The sequence below is a fragment of the Muntiacus reevesi genome, chromosome 12, assembly GCF_963930625.1.
Source record: "Muntiacus reevesi chromosome 12, mMunRee1.1, whole genome shotgun sequence".
NCBI lineage: Eukaryota > Metazoa > Chordata > Mammalia > Artiodactyla > Cervidae > Muntiacus > Muntiacus reevesi.
Window position 1 is genome coordinate 61,645,819 of NC_089260.1, and position 25,260 is coordinate 61,671,078.

At 52.0% G+C, this 25,260-nt stretch overlaps 1 protein-coding gene across 1 annotated transcript; it reads left to right on the plus strand.

Annotated features, from left to right (window-relative positions):
- The first annotated feature begins 754 nt into the window (after positions 1 to 754).
- On the plus strand, positions 755 to 17,530 carry FAM83A (family with sequence similarity 83 member A). Its single transcript, XM_065903345.1, has 4 exons — positions 755 to 1,405; positions 10,342 to 10,509; positions 11,429 to 11,553; positions 16,996 to 17,530. Exons 1-4 carry the CDS (start codon positions 926 to 928, stop codon positions 17,528 to 17,530), a joined length of 1,308 nt encoding a protein of 435 aa, XP_065759417.1. The 5' UTR covers positions 755 to 925.
- Positions 17,531 to 25,260: the final 7,730 nt, after the last annotated feature.

Here is a 25,260-nt window from a genome sequence, read left to right on the forward strand (position 1 = left end):
AATTGATGATTCCCTGATCTGGAAAGAAAATGTGGCTTCCCCCTTAGGGGTTCATCTACTTAAAACACACCTGCGGCCACCTGCCCCTCCAGCACTGCGAACAACCAATCCCATTGGTCCGTGGGTCTGACATAACTGAAGATTCTCCAGATAGTATTCCAAGCAGACACTTCCAACAGCCTACTGCTGGCCCCAGGATTGGTACCTCTCTGGTGGTTCTGCTCAAGCACCACCATGGCAAACACAAGAAGGAAAGAGAGATGGGAGAGAAGGCTTTTCCAGGGGATGGGGAGGTCTGGGAACTTGGGGAGTCACCGAGAGAAAGGAGGAACACCAGGCAAACAGTTCTGCCTGGCAAGCATCCAGTTTCCCTTCTCACACAGGGACCGGATGGACGCAGGATCGCAGGAACTTGGCAGGAAAACTGTTGTCTTTGAACTAATCGACATCTGTACTGAAGAGCTCAGGAGGGTTCCCAAGGCACCAGGGTGACACCGGAGCTGGGAGAGCCTGCTGGCTTTGTAAGTGGGGCCTGAGGAGCTCAGGGAGAATTGCACAACAAGCTGGAAAGCTGGTTCACTGTGACTGCTGGGAGGAGAGGAAGTCTCCCAGGGCTGAGTGTGCCCAGGCATGAAGGAGCCGGCCCTCCTGGCCGGCGGGCAGGGCGGGCATTGCTCAGAGATAAGCCAACCCCTGGCAGTGGGTGATGAGCCCTGTGAAGTATTGCTCCGGACAGCAGTAAACCACCTCCTCGGAGCAGCTACTCCTGGCTGCAGGCCGCACAGCAGTGCCAGGAACGGGTGATTCCCAGAGGTGCCAGGAGTCCCGCTCCTCTTGGGCGGTGTGGCCCTGACATCAGGAAGGGCTCAGGTGCCAGCCGCTCCCCACCTCCCCGCCCCCCACCACAACTCAGGATCAGGGCAGCATGAGCCGGGCAAGACACGTGGGCAAGATCCAGAAACGCCTGGAAGATGTCAAGAGCCAGTGGGTCCGGCCAGCCAGGGCTGACTTCAGCGACAATGAGAGCGCCCGGCTGGCCACAGACGCCCTCTTGGATGGGGGTCCCGAGGCTTACTGGCAGGCGCTCAGCCAGGAAGGCGAGGTGGACTTCCTGTCCTCCGTGGAGGCCCAGTACATCCAGGCCCAGGCCAAGGAGCCCCCCTGTGCCCCAGAGCCCCCAGGGGCGGCCGAGGCAGGCTCCAAGGGGCTCGACTCCTGCTCCCTGCAATCAGGTACCTACTTCCCCGTGGCCTCAGAGGGCAGCGAGCCGGCCCTGCTGCACACCTGGGCCTCCGCTGAGAAGCCCTACCTGAAGGAGAAGTCCAGTGCCACCGTGTACTTCCAGACAGACAAGCACAGCAACATCAGGGACCTCATCCGCCGCTGTATCACCCGGACCAGCCAGGTATCGATGGTGGAGCCCGCGCCTCCTTGGCCACAGGGGTGGGAGTGGGAGTGGGGGGTTGGAGGAAAGGAGAAAGGGGTGCCTCCTGCTCTAAGACATGCAGTCCAGATGACTGGAGCGTAGGGTGGAACCAGGGATGTTTCTCTCTGCCTGGCCCTAGATCACTGACTTCCAAATTCCCCCTTGTCACCATCTGGGTTTCCTGGCCACGCATCACTGGAACTCCTACAATAGCTTCCCTTCTGACTCTCCTCTCCCATCTCGATCCCCGACCACCTACTCTCCAAGCTGCTGTAAACACTTTTTACATTTTGGCCACGCCACATGGCCTGTAGAATCTTAGTTCCCCGACCAGGGCTTGAACCTGTGCTGCCTGTGGTGGAAGCGCAGTCTTAACCATTGGACAGTCAGGGGAGTCCCTGTAGACAATTTTTCTATACTTCAAACTGAACTTGTCCCCTTTACTGCTTGGAGCCTTTAGAGGCTCCCACTTCCCTCACTGGGAAGAGCTGACTCCGAAACGCGGCTCACAGCCCCTCCAGTTCCTCTCCCCTGTTCTGCCACTCAATCCTGGGTGACCTGGAGATTTTCAAACTCACCAGGCTCTGTCTTGAGGCCTCTGCACATGCTGTTCCTTCTGCCTGGAGCCCCCTCACCTTCTTGGCATCTCCTCTAACACCTACTCCTCAAGACCAAAAGGGACTGAGCCCCCTTCTCAGGCAGACTTTCCAGAGTTCCCCAGGCTAGGCGAGGCGCCTCGCGTCTGTGCTTCTGAATGAAGGGGCTGCTCCACTGGGACGCAAACCTGTCCCGTTTCCTCTGGGACTCGTCTGAGCCTGTCGGTCCACAAATTCAGCACAGTGCTTGAATCCAGCTGGTGGTCGGCAGAGGACAGAGGAAGCAGCAGAAAAGATTTCTCCCTCTCCAGAGCATTTACCTTTTAATAGGTGACTTTAGAGGAAGAAAAATCCTTCAAGACCAGAGCTTAGCTGGCAGAATTTACGGCACGGAGATTGTCACTTGGTCAGGAGTTCTCCTGCTGCTCCTGGAGCTGTGGATCCACAGGGGCTGCCCCCTGTCGGCCCGGGAATGGGGGAGCGGGTCGTTCTACCCATGTGCACAAAGGGACTACTCAGCAGAAGGGTATGGGTGCCTCCTCTCCTCCCAAAACTGCAGAGGGGCAGGGGCGAGAATGGCCTCCCAGGAGAAGACTTTGTTATCTGTAAAGGGTCTCCCTGTCTCACCACTCAAATTATTTACTTTACATGCATATGTGTGCGTGTTAGTCGCTCAGTCATGTCCAGTTCTTTGTGACCCCATGGACTGTAACCCACCAGGCTCCTCTGTCCATGGGGATTCTCCAGGCAAGAATACTGGAATGGGTAACCATTTCCTTCTCCAGGGGATCTTCCCAACCTGGAGATCAACCCTGGGTCTCCTGCATCACAGGCGGATTCTTTACCATCTGAGCCACCAAAGCATTAATTCTGTTATATTTAAAAGAACTCGAAAAAGAATAAATTGATATTTAAGCTCCTTTTCTGCTAAGATCCCATTCTCATGATGGACTCCCCTCTCAAGTCCAATACTGTGTGAAATCCTTTTTTTTTTTTTAATCTTTATGTATTTGGCTGCACCAGGTCTTAGTTGTAGCATATGGGACCTTTGATCTTATTGCAGCACATGGGATCTTTGATTGTAGTTGCAGCATGTGGGATCTAGTTCCCCAACCAGCAAACGAAAGTGGGGCCTCTGCACTGGGAGTGCAGAGCCTTAGCCACTGGACCAAGGTCCCTGTGTGAAATCTTATGGTTCCAGAAGAAGCCACCAGCATTGGGGAAGCTGTGCTTAAAAGAAGAGAGGGAGTAGAATTCTGAACAACAAAATAGAAGGTAATAAGTGGTGGAGCATCGACTTTGACGTTGCTGGGCTACTTCAGAGCAATATTTCACGTTTTGCTCATGTTTTGCTGATGGGCTCAGGCAGGCAGTCAGGAGTGCCCGCACTGCCTGGGGTGGGCCGCATGACCCAGGGCAAGTCCCTGGGCCTCCCCAGGCCCCAGATTCCACACTGGACGAGGGTCCTTTCCAGCTCCCAGGGCCTGTTCCTAAGAGGACCTCTGGCCTCTCTGTGCTGAAGTTCAGAGCTCTCCCAAGGGGCGGGGACCAGTGGTGGTGGCGAAATTCTCAACCACAGCTGCAGCTTAAAGGGGGAGTGAGGCGCCTGGAAAGTAGCCAGGTGAGGGCTTGTGAAACACTGTCCCCCCCCCACCCCCGACAAATCCTTCTCCTCCCCTGACCCCACAGAGGGAGGCTTCTCTCTCTTCACCCCTGTGAACTGGAGGCCTGCTGCTGTCCTTTGCTCTGTCCACACAGCATGTTACAAATTTAGGACAACATTTAAAAATCAGAAGATTCCACTTAACAGTAAGAATTCCCAGCTCCTCTTAGCAAGTCAGAAGACTGGCTCTGCGGGTGCTGAGTTGAGGCCACCCCTTGGGTGGGTCACCTTCACCGCCCTCTTCACCAGTCCCTCTCGTCCCAGGCCCTGACGTTGTTCTCGTTGTTTAGTCGCTCAGTCGTGTCTGACTCTTTGTGACCCCACGGACTGCAGCACACCAGGCTCCTCTGTCCTCCACGAGCTCCCAGACTTTGCTCAAAAGCGTGTCCCATGGACAGAGGAGCCTGGCAGGCCATACAGCCCATGGGGTGGCAAGAGAGTCAGACACAACTGAGCAACTAAACTGCAACAAAGTCAAGGAAGGCCCCGAAGACCTTCACCCATTTTGTTAGCTGTCAGGCTCCGGCAGGCAGTTTGTGACATCACTCCCACACACCACACACACACCACACACACACACACACCACACACACACACACAGCTCTGGAGTGACCACTGACCTGTTCCCACAGGGATGCCAGGGAGGCTGGATCCCCAGTCACAGGCGGTCCATGGGAGGCAGCACCCACACAGAGGAGGAGGGTGGGAACAGGTTTGTGTTCCCCCTGTCCTACGGCTTCAGCCCCCCCAGAAGAGAACAGAGAGGGATGAACAGAGCCAGCCTGCGGGGTGTTTCCCAGAGCAGTTTACATTCCCTATGGAGCAGGAGTTCTCCCTGTTTCCCGTTCTGCTCTCATCCCTCTATTCCATGAAGCCTACATGGGCCAGGCCCTGCACCCAGCAAGAGGCACCCCTCCTCCCAGCCACCTGCCCTTAGGGCAGTGGAGGGGACACTGGGCTTGAACAACCCTCTGTGCCTGGGAGCAGAGGGGAGCATGACTAAGGCAGGCTTCACAGAAGAGGTGACCTGTGAGTTGAGTTTCAGAGGCTGAGTAAGAGTTTGCTGAGCAGAGAAGGGAGGGAAAGGAACTCCAGGCCTAGGGTGGGTCGAGTGCAGAGGTCAAGAGGAGGGAGAGGGCTGAATGCCCTGGAGGCAGGGAGACCTGGAAAGGACTATCAGGAAGGAAGAGGACTTTACTTGTAGTTCCCTAGAAGTGGGAGAAGGCAGTGGCACCCCACTCCAGTACGCGTGCCTGGAAAATTCCATGGACGGAGGAGCCTGGTAGGCTGCAGTCCATGGGGTCACTACGAGTCTGACACGACTGAGCGACTTCACTTTCACTTTTCACTTTCACACATTGGAGAAGGAAATGGCAACCCACTCCAGTGTTCTTGCCTTGAGAATCCCAGGGATGGATGAGCCTGGTGGGCTGCCGTCTATGGGGTCGCACAGGGTCAGACACGACTGAAGTGACTTAGCAGCAGAAGCAGGAGGCACTGCACACCATGCAGGGCCATGTGGGGAGCACCAGAGTCTTGTGGGGGGGCGGTGGCAGAGGAGCCAGGGAATGCATGGGCATAAGTCTTTATTGTGGTTTTGCAGGGAAGGCAGGGCGGGCGAGGTAAATTGTTGAGAATTGGTTCGTTTGAATAGTTCCGCAGGCTCGGAGACACAGGTGGTCCCTGGTTGTCCTGTATTTGGCACTGGGGTGATTTAGGGTGGGAAGGGAAATATTGTCAGGATGCTGGAGAGTTAGATAACGAAGGCTTGGGACATGGGTCTGGATTGCTTGGTTAGCATCTCAGAGGCTGCTCCTAGGCAAGGTGTTTGCCATCTCTAATAATAAATTAACCCTGGGATGTCAAAGTATCACAAAATACAGAGAACAAAAAACATGAATAAGCCATCTTCCAAGTGTGGTCCAGGATCCCCAAAGGTTCCAAGACCCCTCCAGTGGGTCTGTGAGGTACTGCCCTTTCTAACCACTCATTTGTGTGAGGTTGGACTATCTTTATATGCTTCCCTGCAAACAACACATCACAGCAGTTTGCTACAGGAGCCATATGAGAACCAGCTGTCTCCTGTTAAGCCAGACACCACAGAGATTTGCAAAACTGAAAAATAATGCCATTCTGTTCACTCCATTGTGTTGTTGTTGCTTTGAAAGTATAGTTATTTTTGCCTTAAAATTGTTATTCATGTTAGCATGTGATGAATTTAATCTTGCTTTAAGTAACAAATATTAGTTGTTTTAAAATAATGTTTAATAAACATTAAACATTTTCTCAGTTTGTTTTTAATATGACAAATATCAATAGTTGTAATCCACATAAACAAAGCTGTTTGGAAGCCTCAGTAATCTTTAAGAGTGTAAAGAGGTCCTGAGGCCAAAGCGTTGGAGATCCTGAACAGACAGGCCCCCCCCAGCCCTGCCGGGATTCCTCTTTCTCTCCCTTTCCTTGCAGAAAGAAAACTCCACCCAGCTCCCTGGGGAGGTGGTGGGGGTGTGGGGCAATGCAGAGGAGCAAGGGGCAGCTATAAGCTGGTTCCAGAGAAGCTCCATGCCCCACCCCTAGGTGTCAAGGACCACCTTTCCAGGCCGAGCCCCTGCCCTGAGAGCAGCTGAACAGAGAACAAGGCCCAGGGATGGGACCCAGCAGGAAACCTGCCCCCACCCCACCACGCACCCAGGAAGCTGAGCGTGCCCCCCCGCCCCACACCTAGTAACCGGGACTCCAGGGCCTTGAGCACCACCAGGGTCCCCATGGCGAGCTCTCTGGTTGTTCCTCTGACAGGGGCCACTGAGGGAGGGGCAGACCTGGGAGAGAGGGGTCCAGCCCCCCAGGCCTGCGGAGGTCACGGGCAACAGGGCGCCTCCACTGGCATCAGAGCCCAGTCCCACCAGGATGGGGTGGGGTGGCCTCCAAAGGCCAGTGGAAGTGCTCCTTGCCCACCCCTCGCCCCCACCATCCTCCTGGGATCTGCAATTGGCCGGTCTCCCTTCGCACGGGGATTCCCTAGAGTAAGTCCCTCTTCCGCTCTGGGTGCTGGGGCTCAGCGCTGGTGTATTGTCACTGCTGCAGAAAGGTGTGGAGGGCAAGAAGCACGAGGCACAGCAGAGGTGACACTAGCGGGGGGCACATGATCGGAGCGGATGGGCCTCTCGCAGCTGCCTTTCTAAGGGATCTTGGCCCCTCACCCTGTGGTCAGCAGATAGGTGATGGTGGAGGGTCGACCTGGGCCCTCTCTGCCCACATTCTCTTTGAGCTCTGCTCTCTGGGGTCCCCCAACCCTCTCAGGCTTGACTCTCCTTCCCTACCCATCCCTAACCTACAAGCAGAGAAGGGACAGACTGCATCTGATGTAAACTGAGATGAGTCCTTCTCCTAGCCCACAGTAGACTGGTTGGGAGGGTGGCTCTGGGTTGGGATCTAGGGCATCTCCAGCCTTCCAGCCCTGAGGCTTTTGGCAGGTTACTTAACATCTCTGCACCCCTGTTCTTCACCAGGGAAGGCAGGGTCCTGGTGTTGTGAAGGTCACAGGAAACAAACGTATGGCTGAGAGTAGGTGCTCAGGAAATCGTTGCTGCAGTTATTACACATCAACCAAAAGCAAACACAAAAAGGGAGCATCAGGGACTCCAGGACTCCACGCTTCCACTGCAGGGGGCACGGGTTCAATCCCCGGTCAGGGAACTAAGATCCCGCATGCCGCGAGGCATAAATAAAAAAAGAGTGAAAATTATGTTTTGTTTTTTAAGGGAGTATCAGCACCTATGAGAGAAAGAGGGAAGAGTAGCAATCAAATGACAAAGTGGGGCGTGGGGTGGTAAGTGCCTCCAACAACTGGCCCCAACATGGTTGGTGGCCCCATCAGGACCCAAATCGCCTCTCCCCGCCTCCTGCCTTCCCCAAGGCAGCGGGATTTCCAGCCCATGAGAAACTCACGTCTGCCTGGCTGGTAGTGGAGGGTCCTCAGCCATGATTCGAGGTCTCCGCAGGATGAATGCTGCTTGTAGGCACTGCCCCAGCAGACCCGCAGCCCCCTGACTGGGTCCCTCCATCTCTCTGAGGCTCCAGATTTCCAGAGCTGCCCAGCCAGGCTGTGGTCTCAGGCTGACTTCCTTCCTTAGCACTGGAAGTACCTCCTTCTCCTTCTCAGCCAACCCCATGCCTCCATGCTGGTCCGTCTGATTGGCCCTCAGAAGATTCCCAGGTGGTACAGTGGTGAACAACCCACCTGCCAATGCAGAAGACGTAAGAGATGCAGGTTCGACCCCTGGGTCAGTAAGGTCCCCTGGAGAAGGAATTGGTAACCATTCCAATATTCTTGCCTGGAGAATCCCATGGACAGAAGAGCCTGGTGGGCCACAGTCCACAGGGTCTCAAAAAGTCAGACATGACTGAAGCAGCTTAGCACACATGAACAGAACGTCCAGGATGATCTCAGCTTGAGAGTCTTACTTGCATCTGCAAAGACTTTTTTTCCAAATGAGGTCCCAGCCATGGTTTTGATGGTTAAAATGTAGACGCACCTTTTGGGATTTCATCATTCAGCTCACCAGGCCCTGTGAGGGGGGACTCTCACACAGGGGATGGAAGAAGCTGCATGCCTGTGTGCTGGTCACCTCAGTCGTGTCCTACTCTTTGCCAGGCCATCGCCTGCAGCCCACCAGGCTCCTCTGTCCATGAGATTCTCCAGGCAATACTGGAGTGGGTTGCCATGCCCTCCTCCAGGAGATCTTACTGACCCAGGGATTGAACCCGAGTCTCATGTCTCCTGCACTGGCAGGCAGGTTCTTTAACTAATGTCACCTGGGGAGCCCCTGGAAGAGGTTACTGACCTTGAATTAATCCAGCTGGGAGACAGTGCCAACAGGAGGCAAACAAAATGAACCTGGATGCGCATAAGCCTGTCCTTTCAAGCATCCCTTACATTAGGATGCTGGGCTTTTTGTAAACCCAACAAAAAACACTTCTCTGTCCATTAGTCACCCACTTACCAGCCTGGCTCTGGGAAACAGGGACTCACTGGGACACAGCTGGGAGGATTTACTGACCTCCTAAGGGGAGAGAATTGTCTCTTTTGCCAGTACTTTGGAGGAGGAGGCATTTGTCTTTCAGGAGAGAGGTCCTCAGAGTTATTGGTGCCATAAGCTTTAATGTGTACATGTACTTAATCGCTTGCTTCTCTGGCGGCTCAGACGGTAGAGAATCTGCCCAGGGACACCCTGGTTCGATCCCTGGCTTGGGAGGATCCCCTGGAGGAGGGCATGGCAACCCACTCCAGTATTCTCGCCTGGAGAATCCCATGGACAGAGGAGCCTGGTGGGCTACCATCCATGGGGTCACAAAGAGTCGGACATGGCTGAGCTACTAACACACACACATGTACTTAACTGTGTGTTAACAGAGCCGTAGTTCTAAACATCTCTAGTGACCTATAACCCAGGGTGAACAATTTCTCAGTGGTCCCCTCCACTGTCCAGACACCCAGAGCAACTTAGCAGCAAGTCAGCTCCATGTAGGTGCCAGCCAACTCCTTCCCCTCTCTCTGTGACACTCTTCTTGTTCTTGCTACTTCCAGGTGTTTATGGTCCAAAAAAATGTATTGTAATTATTAGAAAAGTGGCAGAACATTATTATTACAGGTGACATTGAAGAAAAAAATCACCATAGTCCCCCAGCCAAATATGACTGCCATTTTGGTTTTGCACTTGTCTACGTATACACCTCCTTTCCTCGCTGGCAATCATAGTAGACATGCTAGCATTTTGTCCTTTGTTTTCTTTTTTCACTTAGTTAATTGTTAATAGATATTTGGTGAGCATTATACTAAGCAGCAAGTTTTGCTTAAACATTTCACTATTCCTTATAGTCTCTATGTAATCATTATAATGATCATTTTAATGGCTGCTGAATAATCTACTTGTCAATGCTTGGCTGGGGAACTAATATCCCATAAGCCTTGCGGCGTGGTCAAAAATAAGATAAAATGAGCTTGGGGTGCTGTTGGCACAAGTTGGATGAATGGGTGCCTGGCAGGAACACGTACTTCTCTCCCTGTGACTGGATATCTAGACCCCCTCACCCCCCGAGTTTCTGCTCTGCCGGACGACGCAGTACCTGCTGGTTGAGCAGGACTCCCTTCTCCACCCACTGGGGCAGCTCAGTATCCAGTCTAGTTTATACTTCCTGGGGTCTCCACAAGGGTCTGGTTTGAGACTTAAAAACATTTGATTAAAAAAAAAAAAATTTGAAAGCCAGTGGCCATAGAGTGCCTTCGAGCTCCAAACAGCTGAGAACCCATAACTGTAAATCTGTCTCTCTCCTGTGATTCTGCCCCAGCACCTCGCCTGGTCTCATCTCCACCTCTCTGCCTCCTCTTTTTGCTTTCCTCTCCTTTCTCCTCTGCACTTTCCACTCCAGCAGTGGGAAGAGAGGCCAGAGGATATGAGGAGTGGCCAGAGACGAGGGGTAGGGTCCCGCTGCAGCTCTGCATGCGTCCATAGTCCTGCCCCGTCATCCCCCACCACCTCCAGTGCAGCACTCACGGGACCAGCTCTCCCAGGCCCGCTGGGACTGAGGAGTTAGGCCAAAACCAGTTAGCACCTGGCCCTGACCTTCTGCTGTCTGACCCCTCTGCCCTGGCCCAGGTCCTGGCCATCCTGATGGACGTGTTCACAGACGTGGAGATCTTCTGTGACATCCTAGAAGCGGCCAACAAGCGCGGGGTGTTCGTCTGTGTGCTCCTGGACCAGGGAGGCGTGGAGCTCTTCCAGGAGATGTGTGACAAAGCCCAGATCTCTGACACTCACCTCAAGGTAGGGCCCCATGATGGTGTGAAAGGTACTTTGTGTGAGGATAGGATAAGTTATGCTGTGGTAACACATGCCCCCATCTCACTATAGTAAACATTTACTTCTTGCTCAAAGTCCAGGTCAGATGGCCCTTCCTTGCAGTGTGAAAGTGAGGCCCAGTCGTGTCCTACTCTGTGACCCCATGGGCTATACAGTCCATGGAATCTCCATGCCAGAATACTGGAGTGGGTAGCCTTTTCCTTCTCCAGGGGATCTTCCCAACCCAGGGTTCAAACCCAGGTCTCCTGCATTGCGGGCAGATTTTTTACCAGCTGAATCACAAAGGAAGCCCAGGAATACTAGAGTGGATAGCCTATCCCTTCTCTGGTGGATCTTCCTGACCCAGGAGTTGAACTGGGGTCTCTTGCTTTGCAGGCAGATTCTTTACCAACTGAGCTATCAGGGAAGCCCTACTAATGAAGGGTACCATAAACCCGTGATGGGATCGCTTTCCCCATCAGAAGCAGCTGAACTCACACCCCTGGACTTGGATTCAGAGGATCTCAACCCCATCCTGCTCAAAAGCTGTGCAGCTGCGCCATAAGGAACACACAGCCCCCAAGACACAGTGACGGGGGAGAGAGGGCGGGAGGATTCCGAGGGATGTGCTTAGGGCCTGAACTAGAAGAGCATCCTATCACTCCTGTTTTCTGCTTTGTTTGAATTCTACCATCTCCCCTTTCTTTTCTTCTTCATTACTCAAATAATGTCAGGATATGGAAGAAAATTTAGAAGATTCAGCCAAGGAGAGCATAAAAATGGCCCATAATCCCACCAACTAGAGATAACCCATTTGCTCTTGCTGAGCATCCTTTCAGACATTTTCTAGACAGGTGTGTATCCATAAATACATAGTAAGGACACCTTGACTTCCCTTCCACAGAACATCTCCATCCGGAGCGTGGAAGGAGAGGTGTACTGTGCCAAGTCAGGCAGGAAGTTCTCCGGCCAAATCCGGGAGAAGTTCATCATCTCAGACTGGAGATACGTTCTGTGCGGATCGTACAGGTAAGCGCTGGGTTCCACCTTCTGTTGGGGCTTCGAGGAGGCCAAGGCTGAGGTTGGTGCAAAGCAGCCCCAACTGCTCAGGCCCACGCCCCCACCAGCAGCTCCTGGGGGAACTGGGGACTCATCACCTACATGAGGCTGGAGACAGAACCCACCTGGGAGAAAGAGGGAAATCTGGGTCCTTCCTGGGAGGAATTCCAGGTAGGGAGACACTTCTAAGTGCCTTGGTTTCCCTTTGCATTGCAATAGGACGTTTCCTCATTTCCTTTCTCAGATTTCTCAGGTGTGATTCTAAAGCTGTGCAATTTGCTTTGTTGTTTTTGGGGGCCCTATTTTACTTTCAAAATGTTTCATTATTTTAATATAGACAGTGTATAGAGATATTAATTCATATGCCAGATAATGCATCCATTTAAAGTGTGACCAGCTTCAGGGACAAGGGGGAGGTCAGAAAGTCCTTCCTGCACCTGCTTCTCAAATTCCTTTGGCCTAAAGTATGTCCATCTTCTGTCGTAGTGGCATCCGTAGATGTGGCGAGGGCATATCCACGGCCCCCTCCACCACTAGGCAGTTACCTCCCCTGTCCCCATCTCGGAGGAACTGGTAGTGCGGCTGGCAAGTGCCTTGAAAGTGAAAGTAAAAGTCACTCAGTCATGTCCAACTCTTTGCAACCCCATGGAGTGTAGCCCACCAGGCTTCTCTGTCCATGGAATTCTCCAGGCCAGAATACTGGAATGGGTTGCCGTTCCCTTCTCCAGAAGATCTTCCTAACCCAGGGATCGAACCCAGGTCTTCCGCATTGCAGGCTGATTGTTTACCACCTGAGTCACCAGGTGGTAAATTAAACAATTTTAATAGCTTATTTAGCTATTAAAAAGATTCCCTTATGTTCGAAAAGGACAGAGAAAGGAATTCTGAAAGAGAAGATGAAGGAGGGGGGAGGCCTTCTCTTATTTTCCACAAGGACAATCAGGCCTCTCTGTGTTCATGTGTATTTGCCCTTAGAGCTCACCATTCAAGGGTGGCTTTGATCTTGGAAAAGGCAGAAGGAAGCAGAACCACTTTATTGAGCCAGGTCCTGGGCCAGGTTCCGTCAGACCTTTAGTAGGGATTTAATCTTTGTCACACGTAGAGGGAGGCATCATTCTTCTGACTGACAGATGGGGGAACTAAGGCACAAAGAGGTTGGGTGATTGGACCAGGGTCACCAGCTTCCTTGACAAGGATCTCAGGCTGGGCTTGATATGGGGGGCACCAGGGCTTCCCAGGTAGCTCAGCTGGTAAAGAATCCACCTGCAAAGTGAACCAGGAGATCCCAGTTCAATTCCTGGGTTGGGAAGATCTGCTGGAGAACAGAATGGCTACCCACTCTGGCATTCTTGCCTGGAGAGTTCCATGGACAGAGGAGTCTGGAGAGCTACAGTCCTTGGGGCTTCACAGAGTGGGACATGACTGAGCGACTTTCACTTTCAGGAGGAGGGTGGCAGTGGGCTTGAGGACACACCAGGCCATTCATTCCTGAGAACTGTAGGGAACCCAGCTCCCAGTGAAACCGGGAGAAAAATTCTCCATGTGAAAAATTGGATTCTACTTCACACATACACACACATGTGTGCACACACGCACAATCACCTCCCAATAGATTAAAAGAAATTAAATGTCAAAAACAACTTTAATACTTTTAGTAAAATATAGAGATGGATGTCTTTTAGACCTTAGGATAAGGATTAGGTGTCTTAACATAGACACTCCTCTGTGTTAAACAGAACACAAAAAAGCACTGACTAAAAAAGATTGCTAAAAAAAAAAAAAAAAAAGATTGCTAAATCTGACTATGCTACAGTTAAGAACTTTGGTTCACTGAAAGACAGCTTAAAATAAGTGAAATGTCAGATTACAAACTGGGAACAGGTTTTCATGATGCCCTGACAAGACTAGCGTTGAGAATCACAGTGAACTCCCACAAACCACACATGAAAAACAGCACAATGGAAGTGTGGGCGAGAGGTGAGAGCAGGCGTTTCATGCAGGAGGAAACGCCTGAAAAGATGTTCAGCATCATCAGTGATCAGGAAAACGCAAATCAAGGCTAGAAAGAGTTACCATTTTATACCTAATCGTCATTCATCAAAAAAAAAAAAAAAAAAAAGACTGACCATACAAATAGTGGACTTACAAATTTCTACATCGCCGATGGGTTTTCAAATCAGCACAGCAACTTTGGAAAGAGGCATTTCCTCTAAAGCTGAATATTCACCTGGTTTTACCCAGCAATTCCACTCCTAGATAGAAAATCTGGTCTGTGAGACATCAGAAGACAAGTGTAAGTACTGGTGCGAGAGGGTGCTCCTTCCTCGGTCAACAGGAAAACCATCGAAGCAACTCAAACGCCTATCAGTGAGAGAATGGATGATAGAGACCCCAGTGGAATATCATACAACAAAGACAAGTGAAGTACAGCAATAAGAAATAACATGAATAATCAGCAATATTTAAGAGAAAAAGAAACCCCAAAGATGACATTTATGTTAAAAAAAAAAAGTAAAATAAAAATATTTACCATTGTTCCTCATCATCTGTAGAGGACTGGTTCTAGCATCCCCACAGATACCAAAATTCTAGGATACCCAAGTGTCTCATATCAGATGGTATCCAATTTGCATATAACTTACACACATTCTCCTGCATACTTCATGTCTTGATTACTTAAAATACCCAAAACAGTGTAAACTGTATGTAAATAGTTGCCAACTGGCAAATTCAAGTCTTGGTTTCTGAAACTTTCTGGAAGACTTTTTTTCTGAATATTTTTCATCCTTGAGTATATGGAAGGCTGACAGTACTTTTGAGAATATATAATACTTTTTCTTATTATAGCAAAAGGAAAGTATGGGAACTATGACACAGGATTCTGGGTGATGATTTCTTCTGTTTTGGGGAAACTGGAAAAACATGTTCCTGGAAGGGACCATGTGGGTAAATGCAGGTCATTGTCAAGATGCTAGTTTTTTATTTTGGGTGGTAGGTTCGTAGATGCTTGTTGTTCAGTTGCTAAGTTGTGTCTGGCTCTTTGTGACCCTGTGGACTGCAGCAGGCTTCCCTGTTCATATGCTTCCATGTTCCCCTGTTCATAGGTGCTTAGGTTATTAAAAATAACCAAGTAAAGCTATGTAAGTGTAAATGTGCCATTAATAGATCTTTGGCATGAGTCTTGAGTCAAAGATTATGATCAAATCAATTCTATGCACTTGTGAAAAGTGAAAGTCGCTCAGTCGCGTCCGACACTTTGCAAGTCCATGGAATTCTCCAGGCCAGAATACTGGAATGAGTAGAGTAGCCTTTCCCTTCTCCAGGGGATCTTCCCAACCCAGGGATTGAACCCAGGTCTCCCAAATTGCAGGTGGATTCTTTACCAGCTGAGCCACCAGGGAAGCCCAAGAATACTGGAGTGGGTGGCCTATCCCTTTTCCAGGGGATCTTCCCGACCCAGGAATTGAACTGAGGTCTCCTGCGTTGCAGGCAGATTCTTTACCAACTGAGCTATCAGGAAAGCCCCTATGTACTTAAGGGTCAGAAAAGAAAAACCCAATGAAAATAAAATTCTCACCATGGGTGGTGATAAAAGAAAGTGTGAGATCTAGAGCACAGGGTGAGTGGACTTTGGGGTGTAAGGGGGGAGCACCCGCACACAGTGAGTGCGGAGAGGAGGGAGCACCCAGGCGCTGTAAGGACATGGGGGCGCTGGGCGGGGGCTTAGGCACACAGGGCTGCGGGGCCTGAAACGCTGCCTGGGCACCTTTGGACCTTCTTTGTTACAGAAAGCACGCAGTTGCTTGGTCTAATCTAGCCTGATTCCAAAAAACACAGGGCGATTTCTTTTTTTTTTGGCCGCTCTGTGCAGCTTGCAGGATCCTAATTCCCAGACCAGGGATTGAACCCCGCAGTAGAAGCGCAGTCTTAACCACCGGACCTCCAGGGAAGCTCCACGATTGACTTCCTAGTGTAGCCAAGAGTGCTGCTGTCCAAGTGTGCTGCCTCCCTGTCAGCCGGCTGCCAGAGCCAGCATTACCTTTCCGCCTCTCTGGGTTGTGTGGGTGGCTCCTGGGCGGGAGGTGAGGTTTGGACAAAGCCTTATTGTTCTTCCCAGGATTTCCCCAGCCTTGCATGGGCCCCGCCTGCCTCCCAGAGCAGGGGACTCCAGAAGCTGGACCTGCCTTTTGGCGGAAAGACAAGTCGGGGCCTGGAGGCTGAGACCCTCGGTCCCAGCCTGAGACCCTTCTGTTCCACACAGTGACCCTGTCTCCCTCTGACATTCCTGTATCCACTGTGCCAGACCTGGGCCCGCATTATTGATTCTCTTGAGAGTTAGACTATCAAGACTAACCTGACAGTCTTTGGTGCTATCACTTGCCTCTTTAGGGGTGAGTGGGGTGATGAACAGAGTTTTCAATCAGAGATAGAAAGAAATTTGTTTAAATTAGGGAATCATAAAAGTAACACATAAATGCCTTAAGCATTTTGTTTTCAATAAAATGTGTAAATGAGGGGGAAGTTCAGGGCCTCTGCCTGAGGGTGTCCTCCCGCAGTGTCCAGGCAAACCTTCCATGTAGCATCTCTCCTGTCCTGTCCCCACCCCCACCCCCACATTATTCTCCTTCCATCCCCCAAAGCATAGGACTCACCCTCCCCCTCCCACCCGTTCCAGTCCATTTGCCTGAAAACCTGGCTACACCCTTTCGAGTTTCATGAGCCCACAGCCCTGCCATCCAAGGAGCAGTCCAGAGCCTCATTTGTTTGGGAGAGGCGGATGTCGTGCATGTCACAGGTGGGGCTGCTGCGGCCCCAGAGGCTGGTGACCCCTAGCAGCACAGTGGGGGGACGCTGGCGTTCGGCCAGCACGTGGCCCCTCTGTGCCTCCATGGGGACTTCTGAGGGGCTCTCATCTGAGCACCAGGAGACCCAAGGTTGGATTCCCTCTGCATCTTAATTACTTCCGTGCAAACATCCACTGGGGCTTCCCAGGTGGCACTACTGGTAAAGAATCCACCTGCCAACGCGGGAGACACAGGTTTGATCGCTGGGTCGGGAAGATCCCCTGGAGGAGGGCATGGGAACCCACTCCAGTGTTCTTACCTGGAGAATTCCATGGACAGAGGAGCCTGGCAGGCAATAGCCCATAGGGTCGCGAAGAGTCAGACATGACTGAAATGACCTCACACACACGCGTGCAGGCACACACACACACACACACACACACACACACGCGCTGCTTCTGAGCTTCAGCTTGGGTATCCATGGGAAGGGTCACTAGGGGCTCAGTCAGGGTGGGAGGAGCCAGTGTGGAGGCGTGATGTGCACGCCTGCCGTCCTCCTGGTCCTCCTCCGGAGCAGGGTGCCCGCGGCCTCCCCGTCGCCCCCTCACTCTCCCTCCTCTCCCTCCAGCTTCACCTGGCTCTGTGGGCACGTGCACCGGAACATCCTCTCCAAGTTCACGGGCCAGCCAGTGGAGCTGTTCGATGAGGAGTTCCGCCACCTCTACGCCTCCTCCAAGCCCGTCATGGGCCTCAGGTCGCCCAGGCTGGCCACACCCCTGCAACCCGGAGCAGCCCCCGGGCCCCCGTCCGGCCGCCTCAGTGACAGCAGCAGCTCCGCCAGTGACCGCACGTCCTCCAACCCCTTCAATAGCCCATCGGCCTGCAGCAACCCCCGGACCCGGAGTCTGTCCACGTCCTCGGGGCCCGGCAGCCCCCTGGCCCCAAACCCACTGCTTGCCTCCAGGTTCCAGCCCCACTACGGCCCTTGGGGGGCCCTGACCCCACAGGCCCACTTCTCCCCGAGGCCCCATGACGGCCCGCCCGCCTTCTACAGCAACCTCAATGCCTACAGGCCCACACGGCTGCAGCTTGAGGTCCTGGGCCTGGTGCCCAGGGTGGCCCACACCTGGAGGCCCTTTCTACAGGCCTCCCCACATTTCTGAAGAGTCCTTTCTGCCAGCTGACTTCCCCGGCGACAAGGCTGGGCATTCCTGGATATTTCTGGCTCAAGGACCCCACTTCAATACTGAGTGGCTTTGAACCTGCTTCCCTTTGAACTAAAGGAACTTGGACAAAACCATTGCCCGTGTTTGAATGTTCCCAGGCCTGAAATGATTTGCTTCCTGAACCCCTGGTATGGCCCAGGCAGCAATTCCAGAAGGTTCCAGGGAGGTGGTGGGCAGAAAGCTAGAGGACAAAATCATGAAAATAGAGCATCTTTCTTCCAAAGAGCTGCTAGGGCTTTAATATCGACATTTCCCAAACCTGTAAAGAGACAAGGGGCTGGGGCAACCCAAGTTTTACATATGGGTAAACTGAGGCACTGAGGCAGAGGGTGGGTGTGACCAAGGTCCTCCTGTGTCCCAGTGCCCAGGAGTGGCCCACTCCCCAGGGATTCAGGAGGAAGAGATTCAGGAGACAGTCTGGGGACATACTGGATGCTTTGGGGAGGGGATGGGAATGTCTCCTCCCTGGAAGAACCTAATACTAGAGAGTCCCTGGGGCGGTGAGTTAGGGATGGGGCCCAGAACCTGCCACTGGAAATTATGTGAGGTTGGTCCAAAGTGTGGCCACCTGGGGTGGGGCAAACCGAGGCATCTAGGGGATGGAGCTGGACAAGGCCCTGTGGCAGCTCAGCTCTTTGCTTTGAAGAGCCTTGGGCTGACCTGGAGGTTCCTGGAGTATGCGCTGGATCCCGAGGGGCTTGAGTTGTCAGATCTGAGGAAGACCCTGCAGCCGTGGTTCAGGCAGCCTTGAGCAAGCAGGGAGGACCCCACATTGACCTTGCAGCCACCAGGTGCATCAACTACCTCCAGTTCCAGCCCCTCCACCTGGCTTGCTGACATCCTGAAGCAGGAATGCCGCACCCTCACCAGCCCCATCACTCCTTCATTCTGAGAGTCATAGCACATCCAGTTTGTTTCTTGGGTGATAATAAATCCTGAGGGCACAGGCCTGCTTGGGTAGAAACAAGAACACAGGATGTTTAGGGAGCACAGAGGAGGCCCAGCCAGCCCAGTTTGGGGGCTTGGGGGTCAGGGAACACTTCCCAGACATATGACAGTTAACCTAAGACTTAAGGAACAAGGCTGTAAAGGCTGAGAGGAGGGGTGTGATGAGCTGTTTTGGTCCAGGAGAAGCAGGCGTAGAAGCCCCGCAAGCATGTTCCGGTTTCCATGCCCCCACTACAACCAGTTCATCTCAGCAAATGCCTTCCTGCTGCCCTTCTCCGGCTCAGAGGCTCTGCCTTTGCTGAGAGGCCGGGGTGGGGCAGGAAATGTGTGGCATGGGGAAGGGGGCACAGTCCTTCCTCCTGGTGGCCTCTGGATCCTCATGCATGTGGCCTCCTGAGTCGCACTCTGCAGGGGGCAACTCCCTGCAGCCCAGCCCTGTTTATATTTGTCCAACACTCCTGACGGGCTTCCCCGGTGGCTCAGATGGTAAAGAATCTGCCTGCTTATGCAAGAGACATAGGTTCAGTTCATGGTTCGGGAAGCATCCCCGGAGGAGGAAATGGCAACCTACTCCAGTATTCTTGCCTGGGAAACCCCATGAACAGAGGAGCCAGGTGGACGATAGTCCATGGGGTTGCAAAAGGGTCAGACACCCCTGAGCGACTAAACAAAAGCAACACAACACTCCTGACAGAGGCAGAGGCGTCTCTGCTTTGTCTTAAAAGTGTTTCTGTCCTCACTTCACGTTTTCCTCCCTAGTTCCTGAAAACTCAACAACAACAAAGCCCTTTGGTTCCTGAAGGTTTTTTAAGCCCTGGTCCTGATGCTGCCTTTTTCCTGCTGACCACTGTGATGAGGTTAGAATGACCAGGGCTAAGCTGAATCTCACAGTCTGATGAGAAAGCTTCAGGAAGGGAAATCTTGCCGGGGTGCCAAGAGGTCCAGAGGTGGGCTCTGTCCCTGCATCTGGCTCAGTCTGGGTGGAGAGGGGGCCTGCAGTCGGAACAAGCCCTCCTCCCAATTCCTTTCCACCAGCCAGTTTCCCCTGTTGCTATCTTAGGGGTTCTTGAGTATTGTTTTCCTCCCTCTGGGCACCTTGTCATTTCACCGTGATCCCTGCCCTCTGGGAAATCAGATGTGGTTTCCTTTGGCCATTGGGATGCGGGTGGAAGTGTTGAGGATCACTTCCAGGTTTCTAAGCTCCTAGGTGCAGATTTTCTTACCTCAAGATGGAGCCCCCTTCTACCAGCCCAGCTCCCTAAGTGTCTATGAAGAGAAAGATATGCTTTCCCCACAGACCTGCAATGGATAAGCAGTTACGAGCAAGAAATAAACCTTTGCTATTTAGGCCTCTGAGACTTGGGGCAGTTTCTGACTGCACCATGGTCCAGCCTAGCCTGACTGATACAATCTCGGGACCTGCTGATGTGAGGCTGGGCCATTCCTTTTTGTGGGGCTGGACCACCCAGGGCCCCCAGCCTTGGATTCTTGTTCCAAGATGCCATTTCCACCAGGGAACTAGGTAGGCTTTACACACCGGGCAAGGGAGTGGCTGAAAGCCAAAGCAAGTCCTTATCTAAGTTTCCAACCCTCCTAAACTCAGGCTTGCCCCAGCTTTAATTCTGCTCCAGGCAGAACTCACACCTACACCTGCCTTGGCAGGCGATCTTGCTGGGGGCCATCCTGAGACATGTGGAGTCTCTCCTACCGTATGGGATTCAGCGACAGCAGAGGCACACCCGCCAAGTGTCACACACATTACCGCAACGGGCACAGGGTCCCAGGCTCACGTCCATCAGCTAAGGGCAGCACCCGCGTGAACCACCCTGGTGAAGAACCTGAGAGGATGGGAATTCCCTGGTGGTCCAGTGGTTAGGACCCTGCATTCTCACTGCCGAGGGCCCGGGTGTGATCTCTGGTTGAAGAACTAAAATCCCACAAGCTGTATGACACAACCAGAAAAATAAACCAATAAAAATAAAATAAAATTTAAAAAAAGAACATGCAGCCTTCCTTGGTGGTCCAGGGGTTAAGAAGCTGCCTGCCAATGCAATGCACAGGACACAGGTTTGATCCCTGGTCCAGGAAGATTCCATATGCAGCAAGGCAACAACTACTGAGCCTGTATGCCCTAGAGCCGGGCTCCTCAACAAGAGAAACCACTGCAGTGAGAAACCTGTGCACAGCAACAAAGACCAAGTGCAGCCAAAAATAAATTTAGGAAAGAACACGAGGGAGTGGAAGAAATTGTATGATGGTCATGTTCACGTTGGGGGACAGAGTGGAAACGTGGTCCCCGAACCAGGGATCATATTACCCACCTATAAGGTTGTCAGCCAGGACTGACCGGGGTGTTGATTGGAATGATCACCTCTGCCCCCCCAGGCCTCCTCCTTCTGGAAATGATCTGTGGTGTTCATTTGGTCCTCACTATATACTGATCTTTTATCTTCCTATTTGTCCTGTTAGAGATCAAGGTATCTTTACAAGCCTCCCTGGGATGGTCCTGGATGCAGCGGATGCTGATTAGTCAAGGAAATTCGGTGGTCCTGAGAGGGTTGAACGTTCAGACACCCTAGGACGACTGTCACTACCCCTTACCTTGACCCTGGCTCCCTGCATCCACTCTGCTGGCCCTGCTGGCCTGGCCCAGAAGTGCCAGAGTCACATCTTCCCGTGCTGTATTTTCTGGACTAAGGCCAAGAAGCTGTTGGACATGAGAGACTGTCACTCACTTTCTCAGCTTCTTCCTGAAGAGCGTATGTGTGTCAGAAAAACTGTTATCGGAGAATGTAAATATTGCAGGCATATGCACAAGTATAAACGGCATCCTTTTCCTGGTTGTTCACTGTCTTTCCACTGAGACACACAAGCTGCCTTCTCAGGCACAGCTAGATCACACCCAGACGCGCCATCCTTCACGCCTCTGCAGGGTGTGGTGAGCAAGGGGGTCCTCACAAGAGTGCTCCAAGCCGAGTGCACGGAGAAGCCCCAGAGGGGGCGGCTGCAGTGCGAGGTTCAGTGTACGCACAAGGCTGAGGGCGAGCACAGCCTGGAAGCCAGTGCCCTCAGCGTGTTTGCCAAGCCCGCCTTCTTCCACGGCCCGCTCCCCGTGCCAGGCAAATTCACACAGACACTTTCTAGGCTGGTGGGCTGGTGCGAGCACTTGGCTTTTTCTACATGAAGGAAGCCCTTCAGGGTAACCGACTCTGCAACAGTGTGGATTCCCCAGGGCGCTGGGACATCTCAGTGTCTTGAGCCCACCTCCACCCTCCATGCTAGTGCTCGTATCTCCTAGACCCAGAAAACACATACTGCACGAATCACAAAGATTGTTTAACATGTGGAGAGTAACGCCAGATCTGTGGGTTTAAAGCACAAGCCTAAACCAGCCATTCTCCTGCTCAGGGACCTTCCATAGCTCAGTAATCCCCACAACAACTCAAGCTCCCTACGAGGAGCTCATGACTGTCCATAATCAGACGCCGATTAACCCACCCAGCCTCGTCTCTCCCACATCCCAACGCACCCACTAACCTGGATGACCAGGCTTCACGTTCTCTCATCCCTCAACTGAGAAACCATGCGGACCTGGTACAAACCACCCCCTCACCAGGCCCAACTCAGATATGACCTCCTTCATGAAACTTCTTCGATACCCCACCCTCTGCACTGTCCATGCTCCTTCCAGACCCTTATTTGTAACTTACGTGGATGTCCTATTACGTCTACTAGAAATGGAAGCTCTTTGAAAGCTATGGAAGCATCTTATCTTTGATAGCGATGGAAGCATCTTATCTTGATATCTCTTACAATGATGCTCTGTCAAGGTTTTACAAAGGAGTGGCGTTCTGAGAAACAACGTCTTATTCTAAAACCAAGATTGAAAGGACCCAAGTGGTCCATACCAGGATTTGTTGGTTGCCTGCGTGCTCAGTCATGTCAGACTCTCAGTGACTCCCCCATGGACTTGGGCCCACCAGGGTCCTCTGTCTATGGGATTCTTCAACATGAAAACTGGAGTGGGTTGCCATTTCCTTCTCCAGGGGATCTTCCCAACCCAGGGATTGAACACATATCTCATCAAAGCTTTCAGTGACCAAGTCACCCTGTGCTGAGGAGGGAGAAAGGACACAAAGAACAGTGAGCCCCAAGCAGATAAAGGCCTGTCTTGCTTGTCTGACCTCATTAGCAAAGTCGCCTGGTACACACGCTTTAATCGGGACAACAGGTCTGGAGCAGCCCCAGGCTGTCCCTCTTCAGAACCCTTGTTTCTGGAGCTTTGGATTCTTTCGTATAATCTTCTCTGCTTTTTGTTTGCTTGTTTGTTTTTATATGAAGACCTTGGAAAGTAGTGTAGAAACTACTTTTATAGATGAAATTTCAAAAGCACTAGAGACCTGCTATTTAAAATCATTGCTTTTGTAAATAGCGGCCTTGGATCTGTTTCATAGATTTCTACCCAGGTTTTCCTAAAATGAAGGACGTCTCTGTTGGAATGTGGCCCCTCACAGGTAGGCGGGGCACCTGCAACGCCGGCAGTGGGGTTCCGGGGGAATGGGCTGTTGGCTCCCCAGGCTTCAGGCTGTCTCTGCCAGGGCCTGGGGTGCAGAAAGGCAGCACTGGGCAGAAAGCCAAGGCGTGTCCAGGAAGCTGGGTTCATGGTGGACAAACCAGAGACAGTCCTGGAGCCCATGCTCTGCAAGAAGGATTCAGTGTCGATTCCATTAGATGGTTAGACAGCATTGCCAACGCAATGGACATGAACTTGAGCAAACTCTGGCAGACAGTGAAGGACAGGGAAGCCTGGCATGCTGTCGTCCATGGGGTTGCAAAGAGTTGGACATGACTTAGTGACTGAACAACAAGTACCTTTGGGGAATAAAAAAAAGCAGTCGCTCTGACATCTAAAGGGGGAACCTGAGCAAGTCTGGACTCAGAACCATCTTGTCTGAGAGTGACCTTTGAGCTGGGATCTGTAGGAATGGCAAGTGTATGGCAGGGTTGGAGGCTTGCCCACAGAGTGTTCCAACTAGAGGTAACTGGATAGGCATAGTGCTTGGGTGGGAGGCCACTTGCGGATTTCAAAGAAATGAGAAAAAATCAGAGTGAGCTGGAGTGATGTGGGCCAGGGCCAGACCACATAGGGCCTCCCAGGCCTCAGGTTTTGGGAAATGACTGAAGGATTTTGAGAGCAGTATTTTTGTTAGATCCCTTTGGCTACAGTATAAGATTGCAGGGGTGTAGGAGTATAAAAGACAAAGGACTCTCACCAGCTCAAGTTTTGGGCAAGTGTCCCCCCACCCACCTTGGGAGAAAACACTGAAGACAGGCCTTTTGAGAGTCACGAGAGGAAGAACTGCCCTTGGTTCCCAAGCCACCCACGGGGTGCAGACAGACACCCCAGTGCTTCACATCTGCTTACCTTCTGAGTGATTCATTCATTAACAAGAGGGTGGGGTTACAGCACAGGCCTGAGATTTTTCTTTAGCATGATCATTGCTCAATTAATCACCTTCACCATCTGTGCTGGAAATAACCAAGCTGACTTGTGTGTGATGACACCCAGTCTTCCTGGGTGCCCTTTCCTGCCCTGCGTTACAGCCGGGGTATCGGGGTACAGGAGACTGGATTCTCACGTGTGTGGACACGCCGCTGCCAGGAAAGGGAGGCGGGGCGGGAGTGAGGGTGTGGGCAGACCACTCAGCTGTCCAGGACTACGTCAGCAGTGGGCCCGGGAGGACAGCCAGAGGGCTGCAAGTTGAAAGTCTGGGCCAAGTTAGAAGGGGACCAGGATGAGACAGGAAGCCCAGAGAAGTGAGGGGAGAAAAGGCCATTTCCAGGAGGCCCCAGATGAGCAGGAGGAAGGAGTTTTAGCTGCAGAGACAGAAATGTATTGCATTTCCAGGCAGATTGCCTCAGCACTGTCAGACCTTTGGGGTATTAACCTTTTGTGCAAACAAAGCAAGATGCTGGCCAATTAATTCAGTGATTCTTTTCCACAAACATTTGGCAAGAGGCCAGGTGTTCTTCCCTGGGGATACAAATATGAATAAGACAGTCCGAGTCCACAATTTTACAAAGCTTAAGCTTTGTCTCATGGAAAACAGGCGATGACAAGATAGCATCATAAGGGCCAACATGGGGGCGAAAGAGCAGGGAAGGAGCACAGAGTGAAACTGACCACACGGGAATTAAGACTTCTGGAAGCTGAAACCAGGTGGAGACCTGTGAGCCCAATACAAACTAGCCACACGAAGGGGCGGCGGGTTCCGGGCTGAGCTGCCCGCTTGCAAGACTAACAGTGACAAACAGGGCACATTCAGAGCTGGAGAGAGGGGACACAGAAGCCCCTGGGAGCCCAAGGCTGTGTCATGAAGGGCTTGGCAACTACTTTCCCTTCGGGTTCTCTCCTGTAGGCCACCTGCAACTAGACCATAAACTCCACAGCAACCAGTGTCTCCATGGCAACTACATAGAGCCTGTCCTATACAGGACTTCAGTAAGTGGTTGTTAATGACTTAAGGGAGGGGTAGAGGGGCAACAGGGAGGATCTGTGTGTGTGTGTGGGGGGGGGGGGGTTCATTCTTAATGGTTTCTAAAAATTGAAATGTCTGTTAATTATACAAAGTCTTTTGTTTCACATTAGAGATAAATGACTAAACCGGCAGTTGCTAGTCATGTTCTCAGTCACTCATACTAAAAAGTTTCAAACTGTA

Coding starts and splice junctions, on each gene's coding strand:
- FAM83A (XM_065903345.1), top strand. CDS start 926: ATGAGCCGGGCAAGACACGTGGGCAAGATCCAGAAACGCCTGGAAGAT. Junction 1,406..10,341: donor GTATCACCCGGACCAGCCAG/GTATCGATGGTG, acceptor GCCCTGGCCCAG/GTCCTGGCCATCCTGATGGA. Junction 11,554..16,995: donor GTTCTGTGCGGATCGTACAG/GTAAGCGCTGGG, acceptor CTCTCCCTCCAG/CTTCACCTGGCTCTGTGGGC.